This window comes from Ahaetulla prasina, chromosome 1, assembly GCF_028640845.1.
Source record: "Ahaetulla prasina isolate Xishuangbanna chromosome 1, ASM2864084v1, whole genome shotgun sequence".
NCBI classification, from domain to species: Eukaryota; Metazoa; Chordata; class Lepidosauria; order Squamata; family Colubridae; genus Ahaetulla; species Ahaetulla prasina.
In genome coordinates this window covers 184572723-184589572 of record NC_080539.1, presented here as the reverse complement: position 1 = coordinate 184589572, position 16850 = coordinate 184572723, and the positions used below count along the sequence as shown (strand labels likewise).

Here is a 16850-nt window from a genome sequence, read left to right as displayed (position 1 = left end):
GGAAGTGTTTCCAAGCAATAAGATATTGAATTTTATTTCTATGTTTTCTTGAATCTAAAATTTCTTTTATTTCAAAGTGTTGTTCGCCCTCTATGAGAATTGGTATAGGAGGGGGTGTACGGTTAGGACGGAAAGTAGACGTGTGTTCAGGTTTCAGCAAGCTCACATGGAAAACGGGGTGAATTCTCCTAAGTGTTTTTGGTAAATCTAGTTGTACCGTCACGGGGTTGATGATTTTTACTATGGGGAAAGGTCCCACATATTTGGGTCCAAGTTTCTTAGATTTCTGAGTGGTTTGAAGATATTTGGTGGAAAGATAAACCTTATCGCCCACTTGATATTTGTTCTCAGGAGACCTTTTTTTATCTGCTTGTTTTTTATGCGCATGGTGAGCGTCGTCGATTGCCTTGCGAGTCATTTTCCATGTGCTTTGTATTTGATCTATCCATTCTGACAAAAGAGGAAACAGTAGTTTCTTCCTTTGGGAGTTCCGAGATAGGAACAAAATCTTGACCTGAAGCTATTTTAAAGGGAGTAAATCCCGTGCTACTATGAATTGAGTTGTTGTAGGCAACTTCAGCAAAAGGTAAGAGATCTGCCCAATTGTCTTGCTGATAGTTAACATAACATCGCAGATACTGTTCTAGTACAGAGTTCAAACGTTCACAGCTTCCATTAGTTTGGGGATGATGGGAGGAGCTTGATCCTTGGGCAGAGCCAATGAGTCGTAAAAATTCTCTCCAAAATTGAGAAGTGAATTGAACTCCTCGATCTGAAATGATGCGATCAGGAACTCCGTGGAGTCTATAAATGTGTTGTACAAACAACCTTGCTAGAGTCTGAGGAGGGTATTTTTGAACATGGGATAAAATGGACTTGTTTGGAGAAAAGGTCAGTTACAACCCATATAACAGTATTGCCTGAACTTTCGGGTAATTCCACTATGAAATCCATGGATATTTCTTTCCATGGGGTTCCTGGTCTGGCTACCGTTTGAAGTAGTCCAGGAGGTTTTCCCGGAGGCCTTTTGGATGATGCGCAAATAGGACAACTTGCTACATATGCTTGAATGTCTTTTAAGACTTGGCCACCAAAATTGTCTTTTAAGAAGATGTAAAGTTTTCACAAATCCAAAATGTCCTGCCATTTTGGCATCATGGCATCGTTGTAGGATGGTTTCTCTGAGTGATAGAGGAATATATAGTTTTGTTCCAATCCAAGCTAGTCCATCACGGAGTGTGCATTCATGGGAATGCGCTAAGTACCAGTCATCGGTGTTTAAAGATTCTTTAAACGACTTGGTCAGTTCATCTGGGAGTGAGGGGTCAGCTTTGGAGTGGCTTCTAGTTATTGCTGGGGCTGCCAACTGTTGCACGGGAAGTATTGGTCGAACCACCTCGGAACGAGTGCAATTGTATTGGGGCAAACGTGAGAGAGCATCCGCTAAAGTTTTTCCCCAGGAATGTAATGTAAACTGAAATTAAAGCGGTTAAAATATTGAGCCCAGCGGGCTTGTTTAGGTGAAAGTTTTCTAGGAGTCTTTAGAGCTTCTAGATTTTTGTGATCAGTCCAAACTTCAAAAGGATGATTTGAACCCTCTAAGAATTGTCTCCATGTCCGTAGAGCCCAATGAACTGCAAATGCTTCCTTTTCCCAAATAGCCCATCGTCTTTCAGTTTCAGTCAATTTTCGAGAAGTGAAAGCACAGGGTTGTAGTTTACCATCAGTATTGTTTTGGAGCAAAACGGCTCCGACTGCTACATCACTTGCATCAGCTTGTATTACAAAAGGAACATCCATGTCAGGGTGCTTTAAAATAGGTTCGGCGGCAAAGAGTCGTTTCAATTTTTCAAATGCTGCCTGACATTCCATTGTCCATTCGAGAGGTAATGATGGTTTGGGTTTCGTGTCTCCTTTAGTTTTTAAGAGGTTGGTGATTGGTAAAGCAATTTGAGCAAAGGAGGATGAATTGACGATAGAAATTTGCGAATCCTAAAAAACTTTGGAGTTGCTTGCGTGTGCGTGGGGGGGCCCATTCCAAGACAGCTTTCACTTTTTCTGGATCCATTTCTAACCCATCAGCTGAAATGCGATACCCTAAGTAGTCTATTTTGGTTTGATGGAAATCACATTTGGATAGCTTGCAATATAGTTCTGCAGATAATAACTTTTTGAGAACAGCTCTTACTAGTTTAATATGTTCTTCCATTGTTTCTGTATAGATAAGTATGTCGTCAAGGTAGACAAGAACTCCTTTGAACAAATGCTGATGGAGTATTTCATTTATTAGTTGCATAAAAACTGCGGGCGCCCCCTGCAGTCCAAAGGGCAGTACTCGAAACTGGAAACATCCTAGTGGACAGTTGAAAGCGGTTTTCCATTCATCCCCTCTTTATACGAACTCTGTAGCAGGCTTCTCGCAGGTCCAGTTTGGTGAAGAATTTTCCTTCGCTAAATGTGCTAACATATCTTTCATGAGTGGCATGGGGTATATGTTTTGGTACACGGCGTTTAGGTTCCTATAGTCAACTATAAGACGAAAGGAGCCATCTTTCTTTCCCGGAACATCACTGGCGCAGCCACGCGAGGCCTAGCCGGTTGGATAAACCCCGCTCTAGGTTTTTGTCTATGAATTTCGTAGCTCCCCAATTCCATTTGGGTCATGGGATAAGCTTTTGGTTTTGGAAGCTTTACCCCGGAAGGATGTCTATGGCACAGTCAATAGGCCTATGGGAGGAAGTATGTCTGATGCTTTCTCACTAAAGACTTCTCAAGTCCCAGTATTCCTTGGGTATTCTCTCCTCCCGTCTATCCGTTCAATCATTGCCCCTAACGTATCCTGGTGCATGGCCACAGTAGATCCTTCTTGGGTTCCCCTTTTCCCTTTTAATGTTTTGGAGCGGAAACGTGGGACTCCCGTTCTCCAGTTAATATGGGGTTCCATTTCGCAACCATGACAGGCCTAGCAACAGGGGTTGGTCCATTCCTGGGGCTACTATGAAGTTCAGAATTTCGGTGGTCTCCTATTATCATTTCTATGGGTTCTGTTACGAAATGGGCGGGTCCTCCCCCTGCCACAGAGCCATCCAACTGGGCAAACGCTATGGGCCTACTTAGGGTTCTCAATCTTAGTTCCATTTTTTCTACTAGTTCGGGACTGACCATACATCTAGTGCACCCAGAATCGAGTAGTGCTAGCAGTTCCCCCTTATTACCCGAAGAGGGTACATGTAAATTGACTGGAATGTCCAACGGGCCCCGTGCCCAACTCACCAGAAGGTCTTCATCAGACTCTGATGTGGTTTTGCTGTCGTCAGTATCGGCCGACGCTTCGCCATCCTCCTTGATGGGCGTGCCCTTCTTGGCAACGCCCTCCCCCACTTTTGCCGGTTTACGCGCTTTAGCCGCTGGTTTCACTGGTTCCTTTTCACCACCAGAGGTCGTGCTTGGTATCAACTTAACCCTACAGTTGGCTGCTCGGTGGCCTTCTTTTCCACATCTGTAGCACGCAAACGAACGTGGTCTTCCTCCCTCCAATCTAGGGACGTCCCTATAGGTGCCTTCTGGAGAACGGCCAAGGGATGGCCCTCCAGTGCGCTGTCTTCTGCCACGGTCCTTCACTAGCTCGATTTCCATCTCTGCTGCCAGGGTGTACCAGCCATACAGCGTAGTTGGAGAGGCTCATGCTCGACACAGTTCATAGAGATCTCCATTCAGACCATCTTTGAAAATGTCCACAAGGGTCACCTCCGACCACCCTCTCATCAAGGGAACTAAATCACTGAACTCCTGGTTATAATCAGCCACCGGTCTCCTCCCTTGCCTGATGGTTTTCATTCGACCTTTGGCCTTTTGCTCTGCCAGGGGGTCCTCAAACCTCCTCCTCAGTGCAGTCATAAAATGCTCGTAGTTTTGCAGTAAGGGGGAGTGGTTGGTATATAACGACACATACCACGCAGCTGCTCTTCCGGTCAAATTGTGGGTCACAGCTCTCACTTGTGCTGCCTGTGACCAATAATCTTCCCCCCAGTCTATCATGTGGTCATTCACTTTCGCCAGGAACAGTCCCAACTCCTTGCATTTCCATCAAATTTCTCTGATATGGGGGAATTTTGGCTTTTTCCTTCCCCTGCGGCCTTGCTTGGTCAGCAGGTGGCGCGACCCCATCCAATTCAGCTTCCTCTGGGAGAGGGTTCCCGGCTCTGGCTTTCAGAAATCTCACCGCCCTGGGAATCACCTCTAGCTGGCCCCTTTGTAATTTCTTCTTCCTCTTCTCCCCCCCCCCCCCGGGGGACTGAACAGGCGATTCATACCTTTGGCGGGCAGGGTGCCTTACTTTCACTTCACGAAATAGCCGTAGTGCCTCTTCCAACTGGAGGCTGTCTCTGACTTTCTGCTCCTCAGACCACTCGGAAAAAGTGCGTAGTTTCTCCTTTCTCCTTGTAGTTACTCCAGAGGGAGGTTCCTTGAAGTCGGGTAGCCTCCTCTCTTCTTTCAACTGCATTATCTCCAGCTCAGGGTTAAAACCGACAGAAGAAATACCTCCGGACGCCTCCCCCAGCTCAGCCGGCAGCTGGCCTTCCATCACATTTTTTCTCTCCCACCTCGGTATTGCGATTGCAATCCTGGTTGGTAGACATGATGTGGAGATCCAACTTAATGTCAGGCTACCTCCGACTATAATTAGGAAAGAATTCACCTTGACTTCATTTGGAATAAAGACAAGTACTTTTACTTTTTACAGTCATGATAGCAGCCAAGCTAAGTTGGATCTGAGACAAAATATGGCTAACATATCATATCCCCCCAATTGTCCCTCCTCCTCCAGGAGGTCAGGCTGGTCTGGTCCAATGCCAGCTCCTTCGCATTTCCATCAAATTTCTCTGATATGGGGGGAATTTTTGGCTTTTTCCTTCCCCTGCGCAGCCTTGCTTGATCAGCAGGTGGCGCGCGACCCCCATCCAATTCAGCTTCCTCTGGGGGGAGGGTTCCCGGCTCTGGCTTTTCAGAAATCTCACCGCCCTGGGAATCACCTCTAGCTGGCCCCTTTGTAATTTCTTCTTCCTCTTCTCCCCCCCCCCCCCGGAGGACTGAACAGGGGATTCATACCTTTGGCGAGCAGCTTGCCTTACTTTCACTTCACGAAATAGCCGTAGTGCCTCTTCCAACTGGAGGCTGTCTCTGACTTTCTGCTCCTCAGACCACTCGGAAAAAGTGCGTAGTTTCTCCTTTCTCCTTGTAGTTACTCCAGAGGGAGGTTCCTTGAAGTCGGGTAGCCTCCTCTCTTCTTTCAACTGCATTATCTCCAGCTCAGGGTTAAAACCGACAGAAGAAATACCTCCGGACGCCTCCCCCAGCTCAGCCGGCAGCTGGCCTTCCATCACATTTTTTCTCTCTCCCACCTCGGTATTGCGATTGCAATCCTGGTTGGTAGACATGATGTGAGATCCAACTTAATGTCAGGCTACCTCCGACTATAATTAGGAAAGAATTCACCTTGACTTCATTTGGAATAAAGACAAGTACTTTTACTTTTTACAGTCATGATAGCAGCCAAGCTAAGTTGGATCTGAGACAAAATATGGCTAACATATCATATCCCCCCAATTGTCCCTCCTCCTCCAGGAGGTCAGGCTGGTCTGGTCCAATGCCAGCTCCTTCTCGGCCCCTCGTGGTAATCTTCTTCCACAGGTCTCTAGATGTCAGTCATCTTAGGAATGCAGTGTCTGTTAGAAAAACCCGCGCTGATAACACTCAGTCGTTAATCATCCCTCCCCCACTGTTATGTCAGCCGACACTCTTAATAGGCTCCTTTCCCTTACCCTGTACGGTGGTATGATACATCTCATTTCCTTAATAGTTTTATAATACAGAAATAAACATTTCACATTCTATCTACTGATATAATCATTCAAAAGTATATGAAGATTGGAGTGGAGGCTGACAGTATTGTTTATTTTTATTTTTGGCTGTACACCGCCCTGAGTCCTTCGGGAGAAGGGCAGTATAAAAATCGAATAAATAAATAAATAAATAAGTTCGTTCCAGAGGGTGGGAGCCCCCACAGAGAAGGATCTTCCCCTGGGGGCTGCCAGCCGACATTGCTTGGCGGACGGCACCCTGAGAAGTCCCTCTCTGTGAGAGCGTACGGGTCGGTGGAAGGCATGAGGTAACAGCTGGCGGTCCCGTAAGTACCCAGGCCCTAAGCCATGGAGCGCTTTAAAGGTAGTGACCAAAACCTTAAAGTGGACCCGAAAGGCCACAGGTAGCCAGTGCAGTCTGCGCAGGAGCGGTGTTATACGGGAGCTACGTGAAGCTCCCTCTATCACCCGCGCAGCTGCATTCTGGACTAACTGAAGCCTCCGGGTGCACCTCAAGTGGAGCCCCATGTAGAGAGCATTACAATAATCCAAGCGAGAGGTAACGAGTGCATGAGTGACTGTGCACAAGGCATCCCGATCAAGGAAGGGGCGCAACTGCCAAACCAGGCGAACCTGGTGGAAGGCCCTCCTGGAGACGGCCGTCAAATGATCTTCAAACGACAGCCGTTCATCCAGGAGGACACCTAAGTTGCGCACCCTATCCTTTGGGGCCAATAACTCGCCTCCAACAGTCAGCCGCGGCTGCAGCTGACTGAATCGGGGTGCCGGCATCCACAGCCACTCCGTCTTGGAGGGATTAAGCTTGAGCCTGTTTCTCCCCATCCAGATCCGTACAGCTTCCACACACCGGGACAGCACTTCAACAGTTTCATTGGGGTGGCCTGGGGTGGAAAAGTACAGCTGAGTATCATCAGCGTACAGCTGTTATCTCACCCCAAAGCCACTGATGATCTCACCCAACGGCTTCATATAGATGTTGAACAGAAGGGGCAAGAGGATCGACCCCTGCGGCACCCCACAAGTGAGGCACCTCGCAGCCGACCTCTGCCCCCCTGTCAACACCATCTGCGACCGGTCGGAGAGATAGGAGGAGAACCACCGATATACGTTGCCTCCCACTTTCAATCCCCCCAACCGGCGCAGCACGATACCATGGTCGATGGTATCAAAAGCCGCTGAGAGGTCTAATAGGACCAGGGCAGAGGAATAACCCCTGTCCCTGGCCCTCCAGAGATCATCCACCAACGCGACCAAAGCTGTCTCCGTGCTGTATCCGGGTCGGAAGCCGGACTGGAACGGGTCTAGATAGACGGCTTCATCCAGGTATTGGGGTAGCTGCCGTGCCACAGCACTCTCTACAATCTTGGCAACAAAGCGAAGGTTGGAGACCGAACGATAATTACCCAAAATAGCTGGGTCCAGGGAGGGCTTCTTGAGGAGGGGTCTCACCACCGCCTCTTTCAAGGCGGCAGGGAAAACCCCTTCCAACAAAGAAGCGTTGATAATCCCCTGGAGCCAGCCTCGTGTCACCTCCTGAGTGGCCAGTACCAGCCAGGAAGGACACGGGTCCAGTAAACATGTGGTGGCATGGAGCCTCCCCAACAACCTGTCCACGTCCTCGGGAGCCACAGGGTCAAACTCATCCCAAACAGACTCAACAAGACGTGCCTCCTCTCCCTCGCTTGGACCATCCCAATTTCGGTCCAGACCATCCCGGAGCTGAGCGATTTTATCGTATAGATTTATTTATTTATTTATTTATTATTTAAATTTGTATACCGCCCTTCTCCCAAAGGACTCAGGGCGGTTCACAGCCAGATAAAATAAACAATAATATTACAATATAAATACTATTAAAATACAATTAAAAAACTTATTCAATTGGCCGAGATTAAAAATTTAGAATAAATGATAAAAACCCATTAAAAAACCCACAAATTTAAAACTAATCCTAATCCAGTCCTGCGCAGATGAATAAGTGTGTCTTAAGCTCGCGACGAAAGGTTCGGAGGTCCGGGAGTTGACAAAGTCCCGGGGGGAGTTCGTTCCAGAGGGCGGGAGCCCCCACAGAGAAGGCCCTTCCTCTGGGCGTCGCCAGACGACACTGTCTCGCTGACGGCACCCTGAGGAGTCCCTCTCTGTGAGAGCGCACGGGTCGGTGAGAGGTATTCGGTAGCAGTAGGCGGTCCCGTAAATAGCCCGGCCCTATGCCATGGAGCGCTTTGAAGACGTTCACCAAAACCTTGAAGCGCACCCGGAAAGCCACAGGTAGCCAGTGCAGTCTGCGCAGGATAGGTGTCACACGGGAGCCGTGAGGGGCTCCCTCTATCACCCGCGCAGCCGCATTAGATAACCACTAAACTCCTCAGCACGTCCCTGCAAAGGGTCATCCCGCACCTCCTGATGAAGGAGGGAGTGGGTCACCCGAAACAGGGCGGCCGGGCGGTTATCTGCCGACGCAATGAGGGTGGAAGCGTAGGAACGCCTCGCCTCCCTCATTGCCACTAGGTAGGTCCTAGAATAGGACCTAACTAGTGTCCGATCAGCTTCGGAACGACTGGACCTCCAAGTACTCTCTAGGCGTCTTCTCTGGCGTTTCATCTCCCTCAGCCCCTCGGAGAACCAAGGGGCCGGGCGAGATCTGCGCCGGATCAGAGGCCGCAAAGGCACGACACGATCCAAGGCCCCAACTAGTTCCTCAGTCGAGCCGTGGGCCAGATCCTCAGGGAATGGCCCAAGCTCCATCAGGAACCTCTCAGGGTCCATCAGGCGCCTGGGACGGAACCAGCGTATAGGTTCCGTCTCCCTGCGATGGTGGGTGGCGGTTCGGAAGTCTATTTTATTTAAAGTTTATTCCCTTTTGCCTCAAATCCTTGTAAAAACAAAAAATGTTATTGGTCAATTAGTTAATTATTAGTTAATTATTGATCTGATCACCAACCCTCTTCTGTTCCCAAAGGCAGTCCATGGAATGTGCAGCCCCAACTCCAGTACTCAGCTAAGGTGGATACTTCTGATGAAGATGAAAAGGAGGCTCAAGAAACTTTCATCTATCAGCCACGGTACACAAAACACAGGAGCAGAGCATCCTCACAAGAAAATGTAAATCACTCTGGAAATCAGGTAAATTAGATATCGGGTTCTATGCTTATATCTTCTTTTTTTCTCTTTTGGAGACTTTGTTTTGGGAACAATGATAAGATTCAAATTAAAATGAAAGGACACCAAGGTGAAGAAAATAGGGAATAGTAGAATAAAACAATGACAGATAGTAGTATACAGGTAATCCTCAAATTAAAACCACAATTGGGACCAGTATTTCCATTGGTAAGGAAGGTGGTTGTTAAGTTGTACCCAGTTTTATTACCTTTTTTGCCACACTTGTTAAGCAAAGCTGATGAATACTATTTTAGTGACTGGAAATAGGAAAGATTTAAGGAACCCTAGTTGAAGGTGAAAGACAAGCGTAAAAATCAATCTGATGCTCAGTATTACATAACAAACCCAATTTTATCAACTATGAGTTCCAGCTCGATGCAAATGCAAGTACTCCTTCACTAATGACAAGTTGCATAGCAACTGTTCAAAGTTACGAAGGCCGCACAAAGACAGTCCATGGTCATATGATCAAATTTTGGGCCCTTGGCAACTGTCTCACTTTTATGGCCACTTGCAGCTTCCCATCATTTTTTTTTTTTGTCAGTTTCTGGCATTTACTTCCATTTTTTGACAAAAAATACCCTTTGAGGAAAATTGATTTGTTTAACAGGCACTGCAAAAATTATCAAAAAATTACAAGTGATACTTCGACATGCAGCCACAATGACTTACAGAACATAATCTAGGCTCATTTAACAGTTTTAAGTTGAAGAATACCTGTACAATAATTGTAAAAGTAGTGGAAGTAGTAACAAATTCTATCTGGGCTCAAAAATTGCAAGGGAAGTTAACAATAACCATGAAATAAAGTAACAGCTATTTCTTGGAGAAATACAGATAGAATTTATTATGTACAGATAACAAACAAAGCCAACAAAGATATTTATTGCCAAGGCCATGATTGTTTTCTCAGCATTCGTATTCAATATTACGTTATAATATCTTTCATGTATGGAAAAATGTGGAAATACAGGTAACTCTTGATTTATAGCAGACTTGTGACCTTTCCTGCCGGCTTTCTTACTGATTTCTGGAGAAGCCAACAAGGAAGACTGCAAATGGCAATCATGTATATCTGTTGTGATGCTGCAGCTGATCATAAATATGAACTGGTTGCCAAGAGCCCAGACTTTGGTCACATGACCATGCAGTTGCTGGGATGGACAGAACTCCAAGGACAGTCATAACTGTCATTTGTTTGGTGAACTATTGCTGAACAAATGTGTTGTGTCCCACTCCTCCGCTGACGGCCGGGTCAGGGAAATCCGAATCAGGCGTGCCTCTGCAGCTCTGCCAAAGTCCTAGCAAAGTTCTCAAGGCAGGCAGGAGACCAGAAAGTGACTTCAGCAAGATATGTTTAGACTTTGCCTGACTCAGAGAATGCCAGAAAGCAGATCCTTTATATAGGCCATGGGGTGTGGCTCCATGACTCAGCACTTATCCAGGCCTGCCCCTCCCTTCCTTCTGTCGCCGCCGCCTATCAATTCTTCTGAAGCGAGGGTCACTCCAGTCTGCAGCTGTTGGCAATTGACTTTCCTCAGGCTCACATGCTGGGGGGGAGGGGGAGGGGTCTAGTTGCTCCGTTTGCCTGGGCATGGAGCCAGAGCTGGGGGCTGGAGGTACTTCTTCCTCCTCAGCCTGTCTGGGCATGGAGCCAGGGCTGGGGCCGGGAGGCATACTAGGACATTCCTCAGCGTTCGGAAGCAGATAAGAAGGCCCCGGTTGCGGTGAAAGCGGGCGAGACACAACAAAATGGTCATGGCTCAAAGACTATTGATATAAAAATTCATTGGTTGAGTCCAAGCCATTATTTTTTGGACAATGCTAACAAAAAGTATGTTTCTCAGCCACATAAAGAATTAAATAATTTCTGGCGCTTCTATTCATCACTCGGATGACAAAACTCTTATATGTTCAGAAACAAAGAATACAGTTTACAGATTGAAATGGACACAAACTATAAACTGTTTCATCAGTCTTAATGTTAATCTCATTCTTTGGTATGCAGGTATTTGTTGAATTTTAATGGCAATGCATATATATAATGAAGAGCCATGGTGGCGCAGCGGTTAGAGTGCAGTACTGCATGCTACTTCTGCTGACTGCCGGCTGTCTGCAATTTGGCAATTCAAATTTCACCAGGCTCAAGGTTGACTCAGCCTTCCATCCTTCTGAAGTGGGTAAAATGAGGACTCAAACTGTTGCGGACAATATGCTATCTCTGTAACCCACTTAGAGAGGGTTGTAAAGCACTGTAAACCAGTATATAAGTCTAAGTGGTACTGCTATATATATTGTAATTAATCTGCAAGATAGATTTAATTGAACATAGATTTAATTGATCAATAAAACTACAAGATACAAAATAAATCTAGTATTTTATTGAAACTATAGGAAATAATCTGCTTTCATTCTGAATACAACCCATATTAGAAATGAGATGCAGAGTATGTTTGTAAACTAATTTTTGGAATCTGTATACATTTAAGTCAATACTGTCACATTGCTTTGGAACCAACACAACTCATATTTTCTATTATGATTATTTTCCATTGTAAAACTAGATTTACAAGTTCTGTAATGAACAGTGCCAGTGTAATATTATACAGTGTTCATTTATTTGCCCACACAGGAATCACAGTTTGCATACGTTAAGATTTTAAAATTACAGCTGGTCCAGAATGTAACTGCATAAGCAGTTTAGGGGTACACATCACTATTCTAGAGCAATACTTACATTCCCCAGGCTACACCAATTACTAGTTTTCCAGGATCAGTTCAGTGTGCTGGTTATCATATAGGAACCTCTAGATCAGGGGTATCAAAGTGGCAGCCTACAGGCCAGATGCGTTACGTGCAGACCACAATCACCCTAGCTCTGCAAATAGGGAAAACGTCATGTAACATCAACGTCACACTGCGAGTTTGACACCCGTGCTCTAGATAGTTCAGAGTTTGGTTATCGATGGGATCATCTTTCTTCCACTGCCTCTGCCTATAAATCCTGATAGGGTAATTAGTGCCATCTTGTGGGATCCTGGAGGCCTTCTGGAATACCATTTCAGAGATCCAGTCAACCCTATCCTGCTTTGCTTTAGAAAATCAATGAAAATTTGACTTTTCAAAAATGCCATGAGCTGAGATATTTTGTAATTCTGCCAAATCATGACTGATGAGTTATGGTTGAAATAGTTTTTATGTGGTTTTCTGTAGTGTCATTTCATTTCTATACTTTTTTCATTTATGAATGTTTTATTGGGTTTTAAATGTAAGTTGCATTGTCTCTTTCTGAATTGGAACCCTCAAACAAATAAATCAATAAAAGGAGATCAGTAAAATGGGATGCAGAACTCCATTTCTAAATCTTAATCTAGTGCTAGTGGCAAATTCTATTCTGGAACTATTGGATCTTTGAGAATACACCAAATTCCATCTTTGCTCTTTTCTAGTCATAAAAACACACCATATTTCATTTTATTTTCCTCCTTTTCTTTCTTCCCAAGTCCCTGGATTTTTATAGAAATGCTCATTTGGTAGTAGTCATTAATTTTAAAGTGTGTGTAGTTTTCACCATGTGGCCTACTATGGGGAGAGCATCTTGAATAGGAGCATGATTTTGGACTAGAAAAATGGAGCCTCTTGAAAAAAAATATTTCCTCTCTCAGTTACAATACAGTAGCTCATAAAGATTGGTTATTAATCATTCACATGTATTGTTTAATCAGATTAGAAAATTTATTTTCTAATGAAAGGGGGAAAAAAGATCTACATAGAGATATGAAGCAACTTTGAGAAAAATCTTGTTTTAATAAAAATTGAGCAAAAAATCATAATTCGTTTTTATTCTATGGCCTAAAGATTTCCTGAGATTCGTTATCATATATTTTAAGCATTATTTGGATTAAATAGCCAACTGAATGAGAATATATTTTTGACATGAACATCATTGCATTGAAATATGAAAAACTCTAAGAGTATATGACTTCATGAATTTATTTGAGCAGGTTAGCTATGATACAGATGACTCTGGAGAAAGTGTTTCAGTCAGAATCAAGCTTCTATTATATACATAATGTACCTCATAATTTAGATTTATGAGGAAAAACAACCTTGTTTTTAGCTGCAGAGATACAGATGCTAAGATCTAATGAATTGGGTTGAGGTAAGGCTATAATTCTATTGTTCCTGCTCCTTGTAATGTTGTTAGTCCTCATAATGTTATTAGTGTTTAGGTATACGTAACCATATTATTCACCATGTTCATCATCTAGCTAAAAGCACCACAGGCAATTTTGCACTTCAGATGTTCATCAGGGCCCCTTGACCTATTCAAAACATTCCAGATTGAAGTGAAAGAAGAGCCTAAGAATTAATCTTCATGGTTTTAGTTAGAGATGCATAACAAACATTCACCTGATTTTTCTCCAGCCTAACAGAATCCATCAATTGGATGAATGATAGACTTCCAGGGAATTGGTATTTGCAGGTACTCACCCATTGTGGGAGACTTGTTATTAAGTATCTCGTCCCTCAGAAAGAAATAATAACTTCTAGTGTTATTGGCAATCTTTATGACATTCCTGCAGGGGTGAAATTTATTTATTTTTGCTACCAGTCCTGTGGGCGTGGCTTGGTGGTCATGTGATAGGGTGGGTGTGGCCAACTTGTAAAATGTGGTGAAACTTGCTTAGCAACCAAAATTTGGGGCACAATTGTGGTCATAAGCTTTCTTTCTTTCTTTCTTTATCTTGTCTCTCTCTCTCCCTTCTTTCTTTCTCTTTCTCTCTGTCTCTCACTCTCTCACACACACGCAAACACACACACACACACACATACACACAACCTGGTCTAAACAGAGCCTTCCCGGGGAGTTTTCTTGGCAGGACACTCCTGGCAGCAGCAACAGCGGCAGCAGCAGAGCTTGCCTGGGCTGCCCCACCATCCCAGAACTGCACTCTGCTGGGGAGTTTTCCCCATGTGGATGATCCCAGCAGCAGCGGCGGTGGCGGCAGAGCTTGCCTGGGCTCTCCTGCCATCCCGGAACTGTGCTGCGCCAGGGAGTTTTCCCACATGGATGCTTCCGGCGGCAGTGGCAGAGTTTGCCTGGGCTCCCCCACCATCCTGGAACTGCGCTGCGCCAAGGAGTTTTCCTGTGCGGCCATGGTGCCAATGGCGGCAGCAGCAGCAGAGCACACCCTGCCCTTCAGGGACCCGAAGGTGGGTGGCCTGGCCCAGAAGCGGTGCGTTCTTCATCATGGGCTGGATGGGGGGGGGGCAAGTGGGCGGCAGTCAGCCAAAGGCACCACGGAAGTCAAGTGCAAAAGCCGAGCATGCCACGCCCAAAAGGCAAGCGAGCCTTGCCAGGTCTCCCCCGAGGCCGAGCACAGTGGGTCTCCCTCCCTCCCCCACTGCCAGCATTGGCTTACCTTCTAGATCCTCTCCCTGCAGCCCTGCCATGCTTTCCTCAGTTTCTGCCTTCCACATGGCCTTCTTCTTGCCTGCCTTCACACATGGCTGCAGGCCGCAGATTGATTCGGGGGCATGGCCAGCCAGAGATTGCTACCGGTTCTCCAAACCAACCCCAATCTCTGGTACCTACTCGCCCGATTCGGTAGCATTTCACCCCTGCATTCCTGTCATTCTGGGCATGTTCCCCTTACCATGGCAGAATTGTTCCATTTCTCCAGCTATCATTATCCGAGTTCTCCAAACCAGAAAAGAGGAAAGGAAGCCACAGTCATAAAAGGCAAACCTCCTCCTTAATTCATGTTTGATTTTAAAATTAAATCTGTTAACTTTCCATTTTATTAATCAGTATGAAGAGCTGAGATCATAGTGTAAGATTAGCTTGACCTAAAACCTTGGAAAATGTCAGCTCTATAGATAATTATTATTTAATATTAAAGCATGTAAATATAGCCTTAATGGATGTTGCCAGTAGTGTCAGCTAAATATCAAAAGTTGTTTATTGGTGTTTGTAGAGCAAGACACAAGATACTGTACAAAGCTGGCTTGTTACTTGACAAGTAACCAAGTTATTTCTATCCTGCAAAACAGAGGTCTTAATTCAGAGGTCATGTACAAAAAACAAAATGGAAAATGCTGGGAAATACATTTAAATGTGTATATTCAGTATATACAGCCTTCCTTAATGATTTATATTGATATACTGACCATCAATTGTGTTGTAAATGTTGTACCTTGATGAACGTATCTTTTCTTTTATGTACACTGAGCGCATATGCACCAAGACAAATTCCTTGTGTGTCCAATCACACTTGGCCAATAAAATTCTATTCTATTCTATTCTATTCTATTCTATTCTATTCTATTCTATTCTTTGACAGTTATCTAATGGTTACATTCTGTTACTGTTAATTATTATTATACTGTTCCAGCATTTTCTAAAATGTTTCTTTTCTATTCAGTAAAATTATGATCTTTCATCCACCAAGGTTATGAGGCCAAGTATTACTATGTATTTATTTTTCCTTTAACTGTTAAGAAAAATTGTGGTAGTGGGCTCTGTCCTTTTCTATCTTTTTTCTTCTCTCTTAGATATTTCAACTGAACAAACGCATCTCTGTTATTGAAAGTATGCTCAGCTGCCTTGAGGAAAAGATCCTAGTTCACTCTGAGAAGGTAAAATCAAGAACAGAGTTTTACATACGCTCAGATTGCTATTTACTCAGCTATGCTCAATCAACCTGATCTGACTGCAGGGCTGATCAGATAGATATTCTGGGCTGCTCTTTAATAGACCTAGATGCCAAGCTGATCTTTATTCCTAAGCAGTGCTTCAGCACTTTGCCCATTTATCATATTTTTCGGACTATAAAACGCAGTTTTATGGCCTCTGTGCACCCCATTTTCGGCCCTTTTCCAACGTTTTTTTCGGCCTGTGTTTGGGGCATTTTCTGCTCATTTTCGAGGCTTTTTGGCCCATTCTCAAAGCTTTTTCAGCCCGTTTTGGGAACTTTTTTGGGCTCATTTTCAAAGGGTTTTCAGCCCATTTTCAAGGCTTTTTTCTGGCCCGTTTTCGAGGCTTTTTTGGCCCATTTTCAAGGCTTTTTCGTACTGTTTTCAAGGCTTTTTTCGTACTGTTTTCAAGGCTTTTTCCAGCCCATTTCAAAGCTTTTTCAGCCCATTTTCAAGGCTTTTTTCGGCCCATTTTCATGGCATCTTTTCGCCCATTTTGGGGTTTTATTTTGGCCCATTTTTAAGGCTTTTTTCAGACTGTTTTTGTCTGTTTTTGAGGCTTTTTTTAGCCCATTTTCAAAGCTATTTCAGCCCATTTATGGGGCTTTTTTTTGGCCCATTTTCAAGGCTTTTTTGGCCCGTTTTCATGGCTTCTTTCTGCCCGTTTTGGAGGCTTTTCCGGGCCCGCTTTTTCTGGAGGAGAAATAAATAAATACATAGCAATACTAGCTCTCATAACCTTGATGGGCAAAAGATCATAAAATGGGCTGAAAAAACCTCAAAAACGGACCAAAAAAGCTTCAAAAACAGCTGAAAAAAGCTCCAAAAACAGGCCGGAAAAAGACCTGAAAAAAGGCCCCAAAAATGGGGCATGCAGAGGCCAAAATAATGGCCGGTGGGTGGGCGAGGCTTCGGCAATATTGTGTCTATAAGATGCACGGACATTTTCTCCCCCTTTTGGGAAACAAAAAAGTACATCTTATAGTCTGAAAAATATAATTAGTGCAGACGTCCCAGGGCAATTATCTGGTTCCATCTTTCTCTGAAGAGCCCCAGGGCCAACATTCCTCAGTGCTGCTCATAGGCTTAACTAATTCTTTAAAAAAAAAT

The 16850-nt window shown here is 44.6% G+C and overlaps 1 protein-coding gene across 9 annotated transcripts in view; it reads left to right on the top strand.

The window, feature by feature from the left end:
- The window catches only part of MLPH (melanophilin), a 135687-nt gene that overhangs the window by 76662 nt on the left and 42175 nt on the right, over positions 1–16850 (top strand). For all 9 annotated transcript variants that reach the window (XM_058184814.1, XM_058184805.1, XM_058184788.1 and 6 more), the window contains 2 exons: positions 8842–9005; positions 15600–15683. In XM_058184814.1, coding sequence (XP_058040797.1) covers positions 8842–9005; positions 15600–15683 — 248 coding nt within the window. The remainder of the gene's footprint in view (positions 1–8841; positions 9006–15599; positions 15684–16850) is intronic.